This window comes from Podarcis bocagei, assembly GCF_964188305.1.
Source record: "Podarcis bocagei genome assembly, chromosome: 3".
NCBI lineage: Eukaryota > Metazoa > Chordata > Lepidosauria > Squamata > Lacertidae > Podarcis > Podarcis bocagei.
The window spans coordinates 102,538,356-102,557,581 of record NC_138127.1 but is presented as its reverse complement, the minus strand read 5'-3'; the positions used below and the strand labels follow the sequence as shown (position 1 = coordinate 102,557,581).

Genomic DNA, 19,226 nt, shown 5'->3' with positions numbered 1-19,226 from the left:
CGCTCTTTAAAGGGAGCGCGGCTCTTGGGGGCTTTTCCCCAAGGAGGGAGAAGGGACTGACGGGCTGCCCTTCTCCCTCCTCGGGGAAAAGCCCCCAAAAGCCGCACACATGCTCCACGCGGCTCTTTAAAGGGAGTGCTGAGCAGAGCCTCCTGCCTGCATTCACTCCATAAGACGCACACACATTCCCCCTTACTTTTTAGGAGGGGAAAAGTGCGTCTTATGGAGCGAAAAATACGGTAATTTTAATCAAATTCATATGGACTATGGGCTGTGCCTACTTGCTACACTCACCAACCCCCTGCCATTCTCCCCACATTAACCTCCCCACCCCATGCAACAATTAAGCTCCCTATTCACCTTCCCTATTCACCTTCCCAGCCCCATTTTTGAAGCCTCATTTTCATTCAGTAACCTTGGCTTTGCACCTGTTTTCACCTTCACCTCCTTACCCATGCCTCCTCTCCTTTTTTGCAACCCCCTTTGCACCCCCATTTTCACCACCACCTTTTACTCCATACTCCTCCTTAATTTCTCATCTCTCCCTCACACACAGACCACCCCACATTTTAATGCCTCCTCTTCCCTTCTCAAGCCATGGTATAGAGTTATTAATGAATGTAGCCCTACATCTTTGGTTGTAAATATCCCATGATTCAGTTAAGTTGAATTAATTATGACTTAACACGAGATCTTTTGTATGCTTGTTCACAGAGTGTAAAATGTGAAGAACTTCATCTTCATGCAGAAAACCTTTCCAGGCGAGTTTGGGAGTTGTTGATGCTTCTGCCTACATGTCCCAATATGCTTCAGGCATTTCAAAATATTTCTGATGAACAGGTGAGTGAAGCATCACTACTTAAATATTTGCATCTGTCAACACATGATGCTGGTAGCCTCTTATGGCGTCTTCATTCATTCTGTTTTTGGTGGCATTTTGGTGTCACGTGTTCCAGTGCCCATGACAGTTGGTGTGCCATCTCTGGCAATGCCAGTTGAGTGGTATTGGCACGAAAAGTATCAGAAGCACGTCTAGGAGAGGGTTGGCTTTGTTGGCGTGGTCACAACAGCTCAAGTGTAAATTCATTTGAATTGGCATGTTCATTCATTTGAATTGGCGTGTTCATTCATTTGAATTGGCATGTTCATTCATGGTGTGGCTTCAGGTACCTGGATGGTAGTGCACCAGAGATTCCTGTTGCGCTTACATGGTATCATGCAAGGTGAATTCTTCTGACCCAGATATTAACACTATAAATGCCAGAAGTGCAAGAGCATTCACAAATGGCCAAAGCAGCTTGGGGTTTTAAAGCTCAGTGAAATTGTACTAGAATGGCTATAGGAAACGATGGCTGAGTGCTCCTATTGCTCCACTGGCAATACATCCTGGGATAGCAGGTGAAGGCAGTTTTACGTTTTGGTGGTTGTGCTGATTTATTATAGCAACACTCGCACCGAACTGTACATACCTCTCTTTGAGTTACTGTAAAAGCTCTGTATTTTCTTACCTCTCAGCCACCATGTGAGAGGATATTTGCCGTGATCTAATGTATGTGTGAGTAGGGGAGAACCCTGGACATAGTGGAGTATTTCTTTGAAGTTTTCCCTGCAAGACTGCGGAAGACACAAGCTATGTTTCAGTTTAATTTTTTTTTTTAAAGTAAACTGAAAACAGGTTGCTTCTTCTGTAGAAACCACAAAGAAACTACCACTGCTTTGAGGTTTTGTTTTGTTTTTAATTACAATCAAGCAGTTAATACGTTTTATGGAATAAATTTCAGCATTTTCCTCTTTTGATTTCACTTTTGCTTCAGGGTCAAAAACCAGAACCCACCAGCGCTCCCCAAACCACAACCCAAGAACCTTTGTTTCATGTTGTCCACATCAGTAGTTTTCAGTCTGAATAGTTGATAAACCTTATATCCAAATTACTGCTCATCATTTCTAACCTAATGTGCTGGTGTTATTTCTTCACTTACAAGTTATACTCTTCTGTCTTTTTTAAAAGGGTAATGATGGGTTCAACTGGAAAGATCTTTTGAGAATAAAAAGTGCCCATAAACTTTTGTATGCCCTTGAAATAATTGAAGCTCTTGGAAAACCCAACAGAAGAATAAGGCGAGAATCCACGGTAGTGTCATTCTTTTTCCTATGCATAGCATGAAGTGCCTTTTATAATCCGTGTATTTTTTTGTAATACTAATGTTCTTGTCATTAACTTTAGGGAAGTTACAGTGATCTGTATCCAGATTCTGATGACTCGAGTGAAGATCAAATAGAAAACAGTAAAAACACATGGAGCTGCAAGGTTTGATACTACTATTGAAAGCTATTCCAGTGATTGTATGTATGATCTTTATTCTGTTGATGGTAGTGTGACATTTCAGAACTTGCATAAGTGAAGGCACAATTTTAAGAGAAAGGTCTAGCTTGCTGCAAACAAGCATCTTGCTTGCTGAAACCGTGATGTGAAAGTATTATGTGAACGATCCTATCAGTAGAGTATTTTACAAGTTAACAGAAAATAAGGTAGTAGAGCAAGATAGCAGAGATCCTGGTCTGCTTCCATTTTAGACACCAAATGTGGGATTGCAGTTTTGAAAGCATGTAAAACTAAAAGGAAACATGAACTCTTTTTCTTGAGTCAATAAAAAGTTGCTCAGTAATGTACACAAATATACTTGTCTCTTGCGACCAAAGTTGTTTGGGGTTTTCATTTGCTCTTACTGCTACTTTTTTATTCTGATTGTAGTTTGTTGCTTCTGGAGGGCTTCAGCAGCTCCTGGAAATCTTTAACTCTGGGATTCTAGAGCCTAAAGAACAGGAATCATGGACTGTGGTAGGTGGCGTGCCTGATTCTTAATCATAAGATGGGTTACCATTGCATAGGCGTGCTTTTGGAAGCTTGTATGTCAGCCGTTTTCTGCCTGTGGAGTATGTTTTCAGAGTCCTTTTCCGAAGTTCTCGGGGCTTTTATGATCTGCAGTTCGTAAGGGGCTCTTTGAGCCGTGGGAATTTCTACAGTGTTCCTGTAGCACTGCTTTTAAAATGTCCTGCTGTTAGCTGAACAAATTGCAAAGGAAAGCCAAGCTAATCAGACTTTTCTTATTTTCAGTGGCTACTAGACTGCCTTGCGTGCTTGCTGAAGTTGATATGCCAGTTTGCGGTAGATCCTTCTGATCTGGATTTGGCTTATCACGATGTCTTTGCCTGGTCTGGAGTAGCAGAGAGCCACAGGAAGAGAACTTGGCCAGGGAAATCACGCAAGACTGCGGGAGACCACACAAAGGGCCTGCATATACCTCGCTTGACAGAGGTGAGAAACGAACAAGGAATTTCAACATAAACTTTTTTGTACTTGACTTATCCCGATGCATACTGGATCTTTCAGTCTTGGATCCTTCGGCTATGTGGCTTCTATTGCCAAAGACTTAAGAAAGACTTAAGACACAGGCATACAGACAGAATCCACTTGTTTGTAGACTGCGTACTTAGAGAATAAAAGAGAGATTTTTGTTACTACTTCAATGCAGTCTGAAATCCCTCCCCCCAAAACATTTTCCTTCCTTGTCACTATCCAGCAGTCCAAATACTATGGTTTCTCCCACTCTTTGTGTGCAAAAGATCCCAGCTTCAATCCCTAGCATCTTCTGTAAATAAACAAACAAACGAAAAAGGGTGAGGCAGCATGTGATGGCAATCCAACTGTGAGTCAGAGTAGAAAACACTTTCTTAAGACATAGGAAATTTGAATGTACTTGGATGGCTGGCTGAAGTTCAGGGTATCTTGCTTATCACTCCAATACATGGAGTCAGCACATTTATTTTTCTGATTTGATTTAAAGCATAAGAAATATGTTATATTTTAAGATAGCAGTTGCATTAACTGTTTTCTTTTGGCTTCAATTTTTTTAAAGGTATTTCTTGTACTTGTCCAGGGAACCAGTTTGATACAGCGACTTATGTGTGTTGCCTATACGTATGACAACCTGGCGCCTAGGTACAATAACCTTTTTTTAATATCTTTGGTAAGATTTATAGTATACATATTTGCATTAAAGCATCATACTGATTTCCCAGTTTCAGAAAGGATTATGACGTTACAAATAGACGAAGCTGTTTAGGTTTTCTTTAAAGCGTCTTTTCTGTTCAGTATTTTTGCAAACTTGAGCCGCAAACCAGTCCTCAAGAGCTGAAGGAAAAGTGAGCAACTGCATGTGCTCCCCTGGTTGTTACTTGGTGCCCAAAGAAGACCCGATTATGGCCCAGAGGCCTCGAGAGATTGAAAGAAGGTTGTTAGGTTGTTAGCCACTATTCTGCATTGGTGTTGGGCATCATTCTGGTTGCTGAAGACACTTGGTTTGGCTTTTCCATTTGCCCTGATCCCTGTTGGTGTGAGTCCTGGCAGTTCCCACAGCCCTCATTGCTGGCACAGGATGCAGCAGGTCGGCTATTTTCCAGACATGCTAAATATATTTCTCCAAGGAGAAGTAAGCTGACCTCAGGGGAGTTGCAGCCCACACCAAGTTAGGAATCTGCCTGTCATGAGTATCTCTTGAGTATCTCAGGGGGCTAAATCAGGTCTATTCCCAGCAGCCGTTCCTAACTTGGCACAAGGTGCCACACAGTGTGACCTCTCTGCTTTGCCCTCAGTTAATGCCCCCTTTCTCCTCATTGAATGTTAGAAATATTACTGCATTTAAGTTAGTTCCTGCATTTGCATAGTTATGAAAAATTCCGCATTTTAGTTTGTTCTCTGCTGGTCTCATTGCACAAAGCATCCTGGGGAAAAATTAGGAGCAGAACACAAAACCCTCCATACTAAATTGTATTTTAATATTTTAATAATCCACTGAGAACAAATGAGTAATATTTTGAGAAGTGAAAAGAAATATCACTTTTCATTGCTTGATTTTTGCAGAAGGGTTTTTTTTAAAATAGAGTTTTGCACCAAGATCTTATTGACTTGATTTTCTTCCTATACAGGGTATTGAAAGCTCAAGCTGATCATAGGTCAAGACATGAAGGTTAGTGAATAAATGAAGACAGGAAGGTTACTAAACCAATAACAGTTTCATTCTTGAAAATCTTTTTTCCTGATTCATAGCTACCGTATTTCTCGCTCTATAACATGCACCCGACCATAACACGCACGTAGTTTTTAGAGGAGGAAAATCCGTAGGCATGCCACCCGTAGGCATTCCCTCCATAACACGCACAGACATTTCCCCTTACTTTTTAGGAGGAAAAAAGTGAGTGTTATGGTGCAAAAAATACGGTAATTGTATATGTCATGTCATCATGAGTAATGGATTGCAGACAAGATTTCCCCATGCAGTAGAGCTGACCAACAAACCTTTGCTATGGAGAGCATTTATTAGACTTGAGCAGTGAAGCTGCTGTGTTGAAGTATTTATTTTTGCTGTTTCGAGCACTTTCCAGTTTATTTTATTTAAACATTTTTTCCTCTGCTCTTTAACCTGAAAAGAAGCCCAGAACAGCTTATAAAATCAGGAAGTAATACAGTACCTGCCCTCAGGCTTGTAATCTAAAAGCCATGTCACTTCTCAAGGCAAACTTAGTTCTGGTTTCTAACCTCCTATATGGAAAGGAGTGGAGGGGGGAAATTAATTTGAAAGCAAAGCTCACAGAATAGAGCATTATGCACCATTAGGAAACTTAAAAGATGGAGATTATCCAGGAGTGGACTGCTCCTCCCACTTGCTTTAGTGTCAGGGGTGTTCATGTGACTTCATGCTTGCTCTTCTTCAGTGTCTGGAGTGTTCTTCAGTTCCAGACCTGCCTGCTTTGAAGCAGCAGCAAAATTGAGGTGTGTGTTACTGTTGCACGGACAAGCAGCTGACCACAACATTTTTCTTTCCCTCGCTTTGGATAGTGAGCAAGGAATAGTAGGGTGTCAGAGCCATCTTTGTTCACCTGATACTTTATCTGACCTGACAAAGGCTTCTGCTGTATGTTTTCTCTATGCTCTGTGGAGGAGAGAACAATAATTGGCTCCAAAGAGGCTTGGAAAGAACTCCTAGGCTAGTTCCATCAAGAAGGCATGAATACCTCAATTTTGTGAAGGCCAGCCTTGCAGCTCAGATGTGAACATAAGTGTCATGCTGAGTTTCAATTTACTGTGATGAATAAGAGTGTGTGTATAGCCAAGGGAGCTGTTTTTTGTATTCCTGCGGTATACAGATTGGCAAAAGCTGTGGCAACACACTTCAGAGTTTTTGTTTTTACTTGAAACTGCAAGCTTTATTGTAGCAGCTCGGTTCTTCCAGTAGATTTTTGTGTTTCGTTTACTGTCCAGACCTTGAGGTTGGTAGGTGGAGACTTTTGTGAAGTAACGATGTTAGTGCTTCCATAATTAAGTAACTTTACCATGTTGAGGGCTTTGCACAATCAGGTTCTTCCCACAAGCACTAAAATGTCAAGTGGGATTCAACATTTTGGGAGCTGGCTTTCTTGGAAGAAAGGGGAAAATACACACCAAGCTTTGGTCCATGTGTTTGCAGTTAGCAAGTGCCATATATCTTATCAGGCCTTCTGTTAGCTTAATGCCTCTTTCTTCTTGGTTTTGTGCCTTACCCTTTTACCATGCTTGACCATCTAAGCAAAATCTTCATTCTCAGCATAGTACAATGAGAACACCCAAGGATGGATTGTCTCCTCCTCCTACCCAGGGCAGGCAGAGACACATGCCAAATATTGTATACAGAAGCTCTGTTTCAGAGGACTCCGCCTTTCTTATTTTTCCCTTCGGCAGTCTAGTGTTTTGGAAAATAAATAATAGGAATATATGGGCATGCACACCTCATTAAAGGCAGAATTGTATCTTGCTGACCCATGAAAGCTTATGCAGTGTAATCTGGATTTAGTATAAGATTTAGAAATAAGATGCTGTTGTTGTTCTTATATATTGTGATGATCTTAGCCTTTAAATAAATGAAATGGCGTTGTATGTGTGTGATGTATAACAATTGTATGTGGTTCTTCCTTTTTAGTTACTCACTATTCAATGTGGCTCTTAGTGAGCTGGGCTCACTGCTGCTCTTTGGTGAAATCCAGCCTAGCAGACAGTGATAATTTACAAGACTGGCTAAAGAAACTCACCCTTCTCATTCCTGAGGTAAGCCTAAGGGGTGGGGAAACATAATTCTAGTTACATTAACAAACCCTTGAGCCAAATTCAGTTGAAAGGTCTTAACATCATATATCTCATTTGCTTTTTTAATTAACAACATATTCTTAGGCATATCCACTCAAAGGGTTGTAGCTAAGTAAGTCATACTCAGAATTAACCCACTGACTGGACTAACTTAAGTCCATTGATTTCATTGGGCCTACTTTGCTTATGACTTTGTTGGGTAGAACTCAGAAGTGAAATCTGCTGAGTTTAATAAAACTTGTTCTGAGATTAGTGTGTATAGGATTGTTGCCTAAGCCTGTTGAATGCCCTCATTGTGGATCTAGGGTATAAAGTAGTCGTTCTCTTCAGCTTTCAAAACCAAGGTTGCAAATTGATTTTCAGTATAAATTGCTCCATTTGCATGATTCTTTAGCTCTCAGCACTTGGTTGGAAGCCTCGGGTTTTCCCCTCATCTATAAAACTAGCACAAGTGATGAGTTTCAGAATGCCAGCAACTAACAGACATGTTGAAAGTAGTTTTCATAAATATGCTAGAGGGAAAGAGGATTTTTAAAAAGTTTTCATTTAAATGGGTTCCATTTTATGGCAATCTCTTTTCATTTCAGACTGCAGTTCGTCACGAGTCCTGCAATGGCCTGTATAAATTATCGTTGTCAGGTTTGGATGGGGGAGACTCAATAAACAGATCTTTTCTGCTACTGGCTGCTTCAACGTTGCTCAAGTTTCTTCCTGATGCTCAGGCGTTAAAGCCTATCAAGGTAAAACAACAACAAAAACAAACAAGAAGCTTAGCAGCTTCATTTGTATGGCATTTGTGTTGTGTAGCAAATATAAAACACATTTCTCCCAATTAAATTGATGCACAGTTCGAGCAAGCTTTTCTCTGCCTACTTCCCCCAAGTCTTGATGGTTTGTGCATTTTGATTAGATCAGCCGTTAAAAAGACTGTATGTCTTGCTGGTTTTCCAGTTTGTAACATTTACTTGTGGACCTACACATAGCTCTGTAAGATCAGTTCTGTTCTACCTGCCTTCCCATATGCTGTTACTGTCTATCCTGCCAGTGGATGTCACAGCCAGGTTTATGATGTCATGTGTTGATGCAGTCAGTTTCCCCTTGACATGCCCCCCTCCCCTTTCACCCCTCTGCTTATATGCTGCTATGTATATGCTGCTGTAAACTTTTTATGGTTAGTCGTCCTGGAATAGGTGGGTCATAATTATAAAACTAAGGTTGTTTTGTTGGCATGGCTTACATAAGCACTGATTCGCTATTTGTATTAGCAAAGGTAAAACAGTTTCTCAGTTGTTTACCTTTTGGCATTCCAGACCAATAGATCAAGTAATAGTCACCATCTAGTTTTGACCCTTCATCATATTCTATGTGTTTTTTTGGATCAAAATAGATAAAACAAAACACAAACTTTTATTTCCTCAGATTGAAGATTATGAAGAAGAACCTATCTTACAGTCTGGCTGTAAGGAATATTTCTGGTTGCTGTGCAAACTAATAGATAATATACATGTAAAAGATGCTAGTCAGGTAGGTACAATTGGTTCTATATTATATACATTGGTTTTATATTAAAGAATCCACCACCACCAATTGCAACCTTGCTCCTTTGAAACTGAGGCAGGTTTGACTATACTCGGAGCATGGGTTAAAAGCCTCAAGAACTGAAAAATGCAATCCTTGTAGCTGTTCTGTTGACCCATTCCTTTGCACACTCAGACAGAAATGGCTTTCTTCAAGAGCCTGAATGGGATCTGTCTATATATACACAACACACACAAGGCCAGTGAGTTTGGGCTTTTTAGTTCAGACAAACAAAACTTGCTTTTTTTCTTCTCATACATGCAAGCTTAAGACAGATAAGGCTCTCCACTGTTGGTTTGCAACCAAGCAGGATTCAACTGCGTTTGTCAGAGCTGATCATTGCTTGAGCACAGCCAGTTGGATATAAATCTTAAGATTCTAAGTATCAGAGGGGAAAAAAGGCTTACCTAAGACTTACTTAAGAAAATTCTTGGCAAACGTCAGCATGACTAGTTTCTCCAGTCCAAAAGAGCTTTCGGCTTGCTTTTCTTACACAACCGCTCCCTGTGCCAGATAGCAGACCTCTGTTGCATGAAAGGAATTTCAAAAGCTTGTGATGCTGCTTCGGAGGCCTGCTGGTCAAAGGAAGAATTTCTGAATTTCCACTAGGCTTGTCCAGGAATCTGGACGCACCTCATTTATTTATTTATTTATTTATTTATTTCATAAAATTTATACACTGCTTAATTGTAGAGAGAAAAAAACCCTCAAAGCAGTTTACCTAAAAAAGGAAAAAATTGAATGCTACCCTATAGCTTTATTTTCAAAGGAAAAAATCCTTTTCTTTGTACAAAAGTGAGACTAAAATTGCACATAGTACCTTTTTATTGCATAACCCAACCAGTGTATTCCACCAATTTATTTATATTTACATCTACGTTTCTCTCTCTCTTTAGACCACATTGCTTGATTTAGATGCCTTAGCTAGACATTTGGCAGATTGCATTCGAAGGTAAGCTTTAAATTTGCTAGTTCACTTCGGGCGTATTTTCAATAGGAGAGTGTTTGTTTTAGCTGACAGGCACTCAATTTGCATTTTACAGCAGAGAAATCCTTGACCATCAAGATGGCAACATAGAAGATGATGGTCTTACAGGTCTGCTCCGCCTGGCAACAAGCGTAGTCAAACACAAACCGCCTTTTAAATTCTCCCGAGAAGGGCAGGTAAGAACTTGACCTGCTCTCCCACCACAGTTTGCTCAGAACCTTGGGCGCAAACCAGAGACAGTTATGCTTGTTAAAGGGAAATTTTCACCGCAAGCCCCATTGATTTCATGAACCTTCTGCATGCCTGACTTTCTCCGTAGAGCACCACCCAAAATTGCCATTAATATAACCTTAGCTGATATACTTCTCTCATTTTGCAGGAGTTTCTGAGAGACATCTTCAATCTTCTGTTCTTGCTTCCAAGCCTAAAAGACCGTCAACAGCCAAAGTGCAAGTCTCATTCTTCAAGGGCTGCTGCTTACGACCTGTTGGTAGAAATGGTAAAAGGTTCCGTAGAGAACTACAGGCTGCTCCACAACTGGGTTATGGCACAGCACATGCAATGTAAGGATATTTTGTTAGTTTCTCGGCATTTGCGAATGAGCAGGGTGTTTTCAGTGTCTTTCCTTGCCTTAGAATTTTTGGATGTTTATTGATAAAATGCTACGGTGCCCTTTTTGCTCACCCCTTGCAAGAATCCAGTCCTTCCTTAACAAGCAGAAATCTGTTTGCTTTTGCTTTTTAAGGAGAAATCTTCGCTGCTGACATTTTCTGGCCAAACTGAGAAAATGCTGGAGTTTCTTGGTTGTTCTCCTGTTCCATGTTCAGTATTAATTAGCAAAAGTAGAACAGTGCCAGCATCCATTTGGCTTTCATTTCAGTGCCTTCTTTTGGCTCAGTAAATGGATCTGAACATAAGAAGAGCCTGCGAGATCGGGCAGTGGCTCATCTAGTCCATCATCCTGTTCTTGCAGTGCAGAAATGTGGTTCCTTGGGCCGCTTTCAAAATAAAGTGGTACCTCGGTTTTTGAACGTAATCCGCTCCGGAAGCTCCTGCCAATCTAGCAGTTTGAAAGCACGTCAAAGTGCAAGTAGATAAATAGGTACCTCTCTGGTGGGAAGGTAAACGGCCTTTCCGTGTGCTGCTCTGGTTCGCCAGAAGCGGCTTAGTCATGCTGGCCACATGACCCGGAAGCTGTACGCCGGCTCCCTCGGCCAATAAAGCAAGATGAGCGCCGCAACCCCAGAGTCAGCCACGACTGGACCTAATGGTGAGGGGTCCCTTTACCTTTTACTGTTCCGGAAGACCGTTTGACTCCCAAAACATTTGGAAACCGAAGCAGTTACTTACAGAAGCAGTTACTTATGGAAAACTCAATACGGAAGCCACATGGCACATTCAACTTCTGAAAAACATTCAAAAACTGAAGCAGTTACTTCTGGGTTTTCGGTGTTTGAAAACCGAAACGTTCGACTTCCGAGACGTTCGAAAATCAATGTACCACTGTATAACCCCAAACATAGTGTGGTTAGGAGAAGAGACAATCAGTGGCCATTCTCACTTGTCACAAATAATCAGGCAGACAGTTATTTGAAACCCAGTATTAAGAAATAAAATTGCCATTTCTTCCAGCTTCCCATGCACCTTACAAGTGGGATTATTGGCCACATGATGATGTCAGAGCTGAGTGCAGGTTTGTGGGTCTAACCAACCTTGGAGCAACGTGTTACTTGGCATCAACTATTCAGCAGCTGTATATGATACCGGAAGCCAGGCAAGCCATCTTCACTGCAAAGGTATGACCTTCCTGGTTCAACAGGAAGCAAGTTTTCCATTTTAGATGGGGTGGTGTAGTGATTTGGCAAATAGTTAATCTAACTACAGTGAATAATGGTCTGAAGCAATATTGTTCAGTGGTGAAATAAATGCAGAATGTCTTCCCAGTTAAAATAATCTCGGGTATCAGTGTTAGTGAAGGCTCTTGAGAGCCAGTGTGGTGTAGTGTTTAAGAGTGGTAGACTCGTAATCTGGTGAACCGGGTTCGCGTCTCCACTCCTCCACATGCAGCTGCTGGGTGACCTTGGGCCAGTCACACTTCTTTAAAGTGTCTCAGCCCCACTGACCTCACAGAGTGTTTGTTGTGGGGGAGGAAGGGAAAGGAGAATGTTAGCTGCTTTGAGACTCCTTCGGGTAGTGATAAAGCGGGATATCAAATCCAAACTCCTCTTCTTCCTTCCTTCCTTCCTGCCTGCCTGAGACCCTGAAGAGCAGCTGCCAATCAGAATAGACTGCAGTGGCATAGATTGGCTCATATGCTCAATGTAACATTTATCCCTTTCAAAGTCTACTCATCAGAATCTAGCACTGTAGGGTTGGTGCTGACCTCAGTGTAACCAAGTCAGAGGCCAAAATTGAAGGGGGTGTTGTTTTCTGAAATTGGTCAACTCAACGTCATATCTAGCCATTCAGGTACCTGGTGCGGGGCGTGTCCTGCAGCCGGGGCAGGGTGATCCGCTCGTAGGGGCGGGGCGAGCCTATCCGATGCTTGGAGTCTCTCGTCGCCTTCCTCTCAGCTGTAGGGCGGCTGAAGGAGAGGCAGTAGGCAGGCACAAGTCCCATAATGCCGTTTCAAGCAGCGCGGAACCTGCAGGTGCCCAAGCCACCCCATCACTCCTAAAAAGTTTCGTAAGCCCATTTAAAATACAACAAAAACCAAACACACAATTCATTTTGTCACCCCCCTCAGTGATGACACCCAGGGTGGACCCACACATCCCTTCCTCCGCCACTGGGTCAACTGCAGAAGGAAAGTGTATTACCTTGTAGAAGAAGATAGAGAGAATTCCCATCAATATGCATACATTGATACAATAAGTCAATTGATAAACGTCCCCTTCCCCCAGCCTAAAATAAGTAATTCATTTCCTAATTTAGTTTATTTCATAAATTCAACTGAATAGATGAAGTCTAGCTTTTCTGGAATAGTTTGAATTCAGCTACATTGTAAAATGCTGTAATCCTACAGTTTTCTCCAACTTTTAGGAAAAGGTTTGTTTTCATAACCTACAAACTTCACAAAATAACATTCCTTTTCCCACTCTTACATCTTTTTTAAAAAGTATTCCGAGGATATGAAGCACAAGACCACCCTCTTAGAACTTCAAAAAATGTTTACACATCTAATGGTAAGTTTGGGAAAGCGCTTATGAAAATAAATGCTTACTTTTGTATTTGATGACCTTAATAGCGGTCTGCTAGTCTATGACTGCCTGCTGCGGTGGTGGAGCATAATAGGTTCTTGTGTTTTAACTTCAGAGACATCCATTATGTTGGTGGCATCCATCTGATTTGCTCAAGGCAAAGACATGCGTCTGAAGTTTTATTTAGTATTATTTTTATTTATTAAATCTGTATACTGCCCTTCATCCGAGGATCACAGGGTTCTTTTTTTAGTTCTCTTCTGGCACTTCCTCCAGTTTCACCCTACCTTCACCCAGGCAGAGACTGTTCTTCTCTTATAGCTCAGGGCTGTGTATGTAGGGCTATATATATTCTTTCCTTAGTACTGCTGTTTTTGCTACCCTTATGTGTGTCCTGTCCCAGGACAGATGACTGCACTTCAGTTGGAGCTTTCTCAAGCACCAAGAGTTTAAATAATGCCTCACTATTTTTTGCAGCCGAAACAGAAAGCATTATAACGCTTTGCCAGCAGAGAGTGCGAGCGGGTGTCATGAGTTGGAAAATGCCTCTGAGCAAGCTGGTTTCCCTTCCCTCCTTCTTTATCAAGATGTGCTGCCAAAAAAAATTAAAGAATCCCTTCCTACAAGGATAAATCGAAACGTCCTCACATACATTATTGGAGAGGCTCATCTGAATCCTCCACTATTCACCATAAAGGGGGGGGGGGTAGGCCTCAGTCTTAATGCAAAATCCAAACTTCCCACTTTTTCAAAAGAGCACTTTTCTGAGTTTTCTTAACAAGCATTCTGAGCCCCCTGAAACCATCTACAGTGATACCTCCGGTTACGAACTTAATTCATTCCAGAGGTCCGTTCTTAACCCGAAACCGTTCTTAACATGAGGCACGCTTTCGCTAATGGGGCCTTCCGCTCACATCCTGGGGCAAAATTCGCAACCAGGAGCATCTACTTCTCTGTTAGTGGAGCTCATTACCTGTAGTAAGGAGGACGGTACGTAACCCCAAGCTTCCACTGTATTCTGCCTGCAGACAGGCAAAGTTGAGGACTGGCACACCCTCTCAGGTTCAGAAAGCCCCTATTCAGGAATCCTCTTCTTCTCCTCACACTTTAAGCATGTAAAATTCTGGCTATGTATTTTATGTTATGGCACAGCCCCAATTTTGCGTTATGTGACACCCTCATGGCAGGCGTGTTGTGACTGGTATTCACCGTGCTTTCTCCAAATTCCAAATGTGCCCTTTGCCTCAAAAAGCTTGGCAGCCCCCTGGCTTTAGTATATGAAGAAAATATACTAAATCATGACCCAAATTTACGGCAGTTAGGTCACCGTAAGCGGTACTGCACTTCTGGAATGTTACGATAATGTCTCTTCAAATATTCTGATGTTGGAGTTCCAGTCCCATTGCCAAAAAATACCCATGCATGCGCTTGCCCCTAAACGATGGGATTCATTGAGAAGTCAAGGTACGGAGAAAATGATGAGTTCTTATTTGACTCAATATTTTGTTGCATCTTACAATTTATTTATAAGGTGTTTGAGTCTGCCCGGTGTTCTGATCATGGGATTTCAGCTGTTACAGAAAACATTTCTTAGCTCCCAGAAGAAATGTCCTCCACATTATAGTCTGAAATAATATCAAGACAATAGCTTGATATTACAAATACTGCATTGTAAGCCTAATCTCAGCCTCTCCTCTGACTGCTGGAATGGAAGGTGTTGACTCTTATGAAACTCTAAGGTGTTTATTTTGGCAAGTTGAAGGGCCGTTGCTCAGTGGCAAAGCATCTGTATTGCGGGCAGAAGACACCAGATTCAATCCCTAGCCTTTCTAGGTAGGCCTGGGAATGTTCCCTATCTGGAACCCTGAAGGACTGCTCTGTATAAACAACACTGGGCTAATGGTCTGTCTCTGTATAAGGCAGCTTCTTAGCTTTCAGAAGGTTTGTTTGAGCATGTTCCATGTTTTGACCCTGTAATAGTTCAATAACCTTCTGTGCAATCTCAGAGCTGCAGAAATCATAATTACTCCTTCACTTCTATTGAAGCTCAGAGCTGCATGTGATTATCTTGAATCTGCTAGCACAGAAGCATCCAAAGATATCTGTATCTGCAAGAATTATTGTGTGTGTTCTTACTTTTTAAGATTAAAGATTTAATTGCTTCTTTTGCCTTTTGCTTCTGACTGTCTGTCTGTTTTCAACACAGGAAAGTGAATGCAAAGCATACAATCCAAGACCATTCTGCAAAACCTACACCATGGATAAACAGCCACTTAATACCGGTGAACAAAAAGACATGACTGAATTCTTCACAGATCTAATAACAAAAATTGAAGAAATGTCTCCAGAATTGGTAAGCTGCCCATAATTATTATTATTTTTAAACCAATCTTCGGATTTCATTTTATTTTATTGTCCTGGCTGAAGTAAATTATTTTGTTGACTGAAATAAATTCATTCATTCACAGAAGAATACGGTGAAAAGCTTGTTTGGAGGTGTTATCACAAACAACGTTGTTTCCTTGGTGAGTGGCTACTTAACTTTGCCTGCCAATTTCCCTCCCCACTCCCCAATCCTAAGCTGTTGCTTTTCAAGTAGGAATAAAGTCACTGATTCCTGTTAATTCTTTTTTTAAAAAAACCCACTGTCCCTTAGGACTGTGAACATGTCAGCCAGACTGCTGAAGAGTTCTACACAGTGAGATGCCAGGTAGCAGACATGAAGAATATTTATGTAAGTGGTACTGAACCTGCAGTGATTGTAGGCCTCTGTTAAGCAAACATTTGAAGCAACTGAATGCAGAATCAGTGATCTGTCTAGCCCAGTATTGCCTGCTTTGACTGTCATAAACTCAATCACTAAGTAATCTCCCCCCCTTATAATAATATAATATAATTCAGCATTGCACTAAGTCATTCTGTCAGGCCAAGTTCTCTGGCACCTCAGACAAAACAATCCGCCCTCTCCTCCTCTCGTGTGATGTTGTGAGGGATCTCCACCACCTTGTCCCCTGAGCCGATTTTGGGGATCACATGGAGGGAGGGTTGCATAAGTGGAAGGAGGGGACTCATTTGTTGAATCCTGCACATCATTTTAACAATTCATACTGATGAGGACTAGTGGGTGTTCTCCCTTCTGCTGATGCCAATAAAGCAGAAATGAAGCTGGGTGTGGTGATGCCCCACCCTCTGCTGTGGGCTCCCCTCAGTGTCCAGAGGCTTGCAGGGGAAGGAGGAACAGCTGAAAATTCCCTCCCTCCACATTCTGATGACAAATGTTGGCTATCAGTGGAGGAAGCACCACTAGAGATTACCTAGTGCCATAACTCTTAACATAGTGTCCAATTACAGAAAGGTAATATTCTGCATCTAGCTGCTGTAGGTTTTGCAGTTGGTGATGATGTCAGAAAGAATAATGTATTATTATCCTTTCTATACCAGCATCTTTGCGGACAGCTTGAATGTGGACTTGTGGTTCTGTGTGTGTGTGTGTGTGTGTGTGTGTGTGTGTGTGTGTGTTTTACGATGCCTTGGATGAGATACAAGTCCAATCTTCGATTGGGGGACACAGTTGCATGTATTAAAAACAAGTATTTTTGTTAGGGCAGGAGTTCACAGTGCTGACTTTACACGTGATTTCTCACGCTCAATACTTTTTCATTTCTTAGTTTCATTTCTTTAGTTTGTACAAATGAATACATAAATAAATAAAGCTGTTTCCTTTCTGTTTTACATACAGGAATCTCTTGATGAAGTTACCATTAAAGATACCCTGGAAGGGGACAACATGTATACATGCTCTCACTGCGGAAAGAAAGTACGGGCTGAAAAAAGGTATCGTTGAGGGAAAACACTTGGGGGTATATATATTTTATCTTGTTGATGTTTAATTTTGGTAGAAGTTACCAGTCTAAACAGACATAAACCCAGTTCACTCAACGACACTAAGCCAATCCATGGCTTAGTGCAAATGTGTGGATTCCTGGAGCAAATATTACAGCTGCTACACTCCTCCCCTGGTTCAGCTGCTGTTGCACTACCCAGGGCTGAGCCAAGGTTTGCCTTATTCCCTCCAAACCAAGGCTCTTCTTCCCTAGACAAACCGGGAACAAATCTTGATTTCAGCTCATTGTTTGTCTGGAACGAGACAACTGTGAGCCATGATGGGTGACACCTGGCTTGAGAGCAGTACATGTGAAAAGGATCTAGGAGTCTTGGTTGACCACAAACTTGACATGAGCCAACAGTGTGACGCGGCAGCTAAAAAAGCCAATGCAATTCTGGGCTGCATCAATAGGAGTATAGCATCTAGATCAAGGGAAGTAATAGTGCCACTGTATTCTGCTCTGGTCAGACCTCACCTGGAGTACTGTGTCCAGTTCTGGGCACCACAGTTCAAGAAGGACACTGACAAACTGGAACGTGTCCAGAGGAGGGCAACCAAAATGGTCAAAGGCCTGGAAACGATGCCTTATGAGGAACGGTTAAGGGAGCTGGGCATGTTTAGCCTGGAGAAGAGGAGGTTAAGGGGTGATATGGTAGCCATGTTCAAATATATAAAAGGATGTCACATAGAGGAGGGAGAAAGGTTGTTTTCTGCTGCTCCAGAGAAGCGGACACGGAGCAATGGATCCAAACTACAAGAAAGAAGATTCCACCTAAACATTAGGAAGAACTTCCTGACAGTAAGAGCTGTTCAACAGTGGAATTTGCTGCCAAGGAGTGTGGTGGAGTCTCCTACTTTGGAGGTCTTTAAGCAGAGGCTTGGCAACCATATGTCAGGAGTGCTCTGATGGTGTTTCCTGCTTGGCAGGGGGTTGGACTCGATGGCCCTTGTGGTCTCTTCCAACTCTATGATTCTATGATTCTATTATCTTTATTCTGGGACCTTGCACGGTTTTGCTTAGGATTCCATGCCAGCTGGGTCATGCATACCAGGAACAGATCTGCTTGTGCTATACATGAGCAATACTTTCTTTCAGAAATAACAGTGGTCCTTGAAGGAAGGCGCACGCCGCAAGGAATTATTTGCTTGTTTTGTCTTTAGGGCTTGTTTTAAGAAATTGCCTCGCATTTTAAGCTTCAATACAATGAGATACACTTTTAACATGGTCACTATGATGAAGGAGAAAGTCAACACACACTTCTCATTCCCCCTGCGTCTGGACATGACACCTTACACTGAAGATTTTCTTATGGGGAAAAATGACAGGAAAGAAGGTATTTGAATTTAGTTCACCTCCGCAGTTTTGCGCCTGGCAAACTCTTTCAGTTTTGATAACTCCTCTTCATCTATTTGGATATTTCTGGCAACATGGTTTCCACTAGAGTTGGGCAGACACTGTGGTACTTTGGCCCTTCAAGTGATGAGCATTCAGAAAACTTTGTGGGGCTTTTTGAACGTTTTGGCATGACTGGTTGATGGTGCAGTTGATTGCCTGCCCCTCCGTCTTCCCCAAGGAAGATGATTTGTTTTTAATTACTTTTCTTGCTGGAGCAACCAAATTCCAGAGTGGGAAGCCCAACCACCAAGCCTTTCATGCAGTCATTAAAGGCCTTTCCATCAGCTGTCCCCTTTTCCTTTGTGGAAGAGGAGGGGCTTAAAAGGGAGGTTAGGAATGGGACCCAGTATAAGGTAGGCCTATTCAAAGGAGTGCTGTGCCCACCTTGATTTGGGGTCATTGTAATTCATTAAGCAAGGGATGCGGGTGGTGCTGTGGGTTATACCACAGAGCCTAGGACTTGCCGATCAGGTGGTCAGCAGTTCGAATCCCTGCGACGGGGTGAGCTCCCGTTGCTCGGTCCCAGATCCTACCAATCTAGCAGTTCGAAAGCACACCAGTGCAAGTAGATAAATAGGTACTGCTCCAGTGGGAAGGTAAACGGCATTTCCGTGTGCTGCTCTGGTTTGCCAGAAGTGGCTTAGTCATGCTGGCCACATGACCTGGAAGCTGTACGATGGCTCCCTTGGCCAATAAAGTGAGATGAGCGCCGCAACCCCAGAGTCGGTCACGACTGGACCTAATGGTCAGGGGTCCCTTTACCTTTTAATTCATTAAGCAGGAATGCCCATTTATTGGTTCATGTACACACACATTGGGTTGGTGTCTTTCTGCAGGGCTGCCAAATATATTGTAGCTTGTTTGTTGTTGTTGTTGTTATTATTATTATTATTATTATTATTATTATTATTATTATTATTATTTATTTTATTTTTATTTATACCCCGCCCTCCCCAGCCAAGACCGGGCTCAGGGCGGCTAACAACCAATCATAAAAACAA

The 19,226-nt window shown here is 42.0% G+C and overlaps 1 protein-coding gene across 2 annotated transcripts in view; it reads left to right on the top strand.

Annotated features, from left to right (window-relative positions):
• Positions 1 to 19,226, top strand: part of USP34 (ubiquitin specific peptidase 34) — a 110,689-nt gene that overhangs the window by 61,101 nt on the left and 30,362 nt on the right. For both annotated transcript variants that reach the window (XM_081188303.1, XM_081188302.1), the window contains 20 exons: positions 715 to 840; positions 2,009 to 2,131; positions 2,225 to 2,308; positions 2,753 to 2,839; positions 3,116 to 3,316; positions 3,918 to 4,000; positions 4,987 to 5,027; positions 7,014 to 7,138; positions 7,765 to 7,917; positions 8,597 to 8,701; positions 9,652 to 9,707; positions 9,799 to 9,919; positions 10,123 to 10,306; positions 11,376 to 11,539; positions 12,863 to 12,928; positions 15,150 to 15,296; positions 15,412 to 15,468; positions 15,600 to 15,677; positions 16,683 to 16,777; positions 17,991 to 18,163. In XM_081188303.1, the coding sequence (XP_081044429.1) occupies positions 715 to 840; positions 2,009 to 2,131; positions 2,225 to 2,308; positions 2,753 to 2,839; positions 3,116 to 3,316; positions 3,918 to 4,000; positions 4,987 to 5,027; positions 7,014 to 7,138; positions 7,765 to 7,917; positions 8,597 to 8,701; positions 9,652 to 9,707; positions 9,799 to 9,919; positions 10,123 to 10,306; positions 11,376 to 11,539; positions 12,863 to 12,928; positions 15,150 to 15,296; positions 15,412 to 15,468; positions 15,600 to 15,677; positions 16,683 to 16,777; positions 17,991 to 18,163 (2,269 nt within the window). The remainder of the gene's footprint in view (positions 1 to 714; positions 841 to 2,008; positions 2,132 to 2,224; positions 2,309 to 2,752; positions 2,840 to 3,115; positions 3,317 to 3,917; positions 4,001 to 4,986; positions 5,028 to 7,013; positions 7,139 to 7,764; positions 7,918 to 8,596; positions 8,702 to 9,651; positions 9,708 to 9,798; positions 9,920 to 10,122; positions 10,307 to 11,375; positions 11,540 to 12,862; positions 12,929 to 15,149; positions 15,297 to 15,411; positions 15,469 to 15,599; positions 15,678 to 16,682; positions 16,778 to 17,990; positions 18,164 to 19,226) is intronic.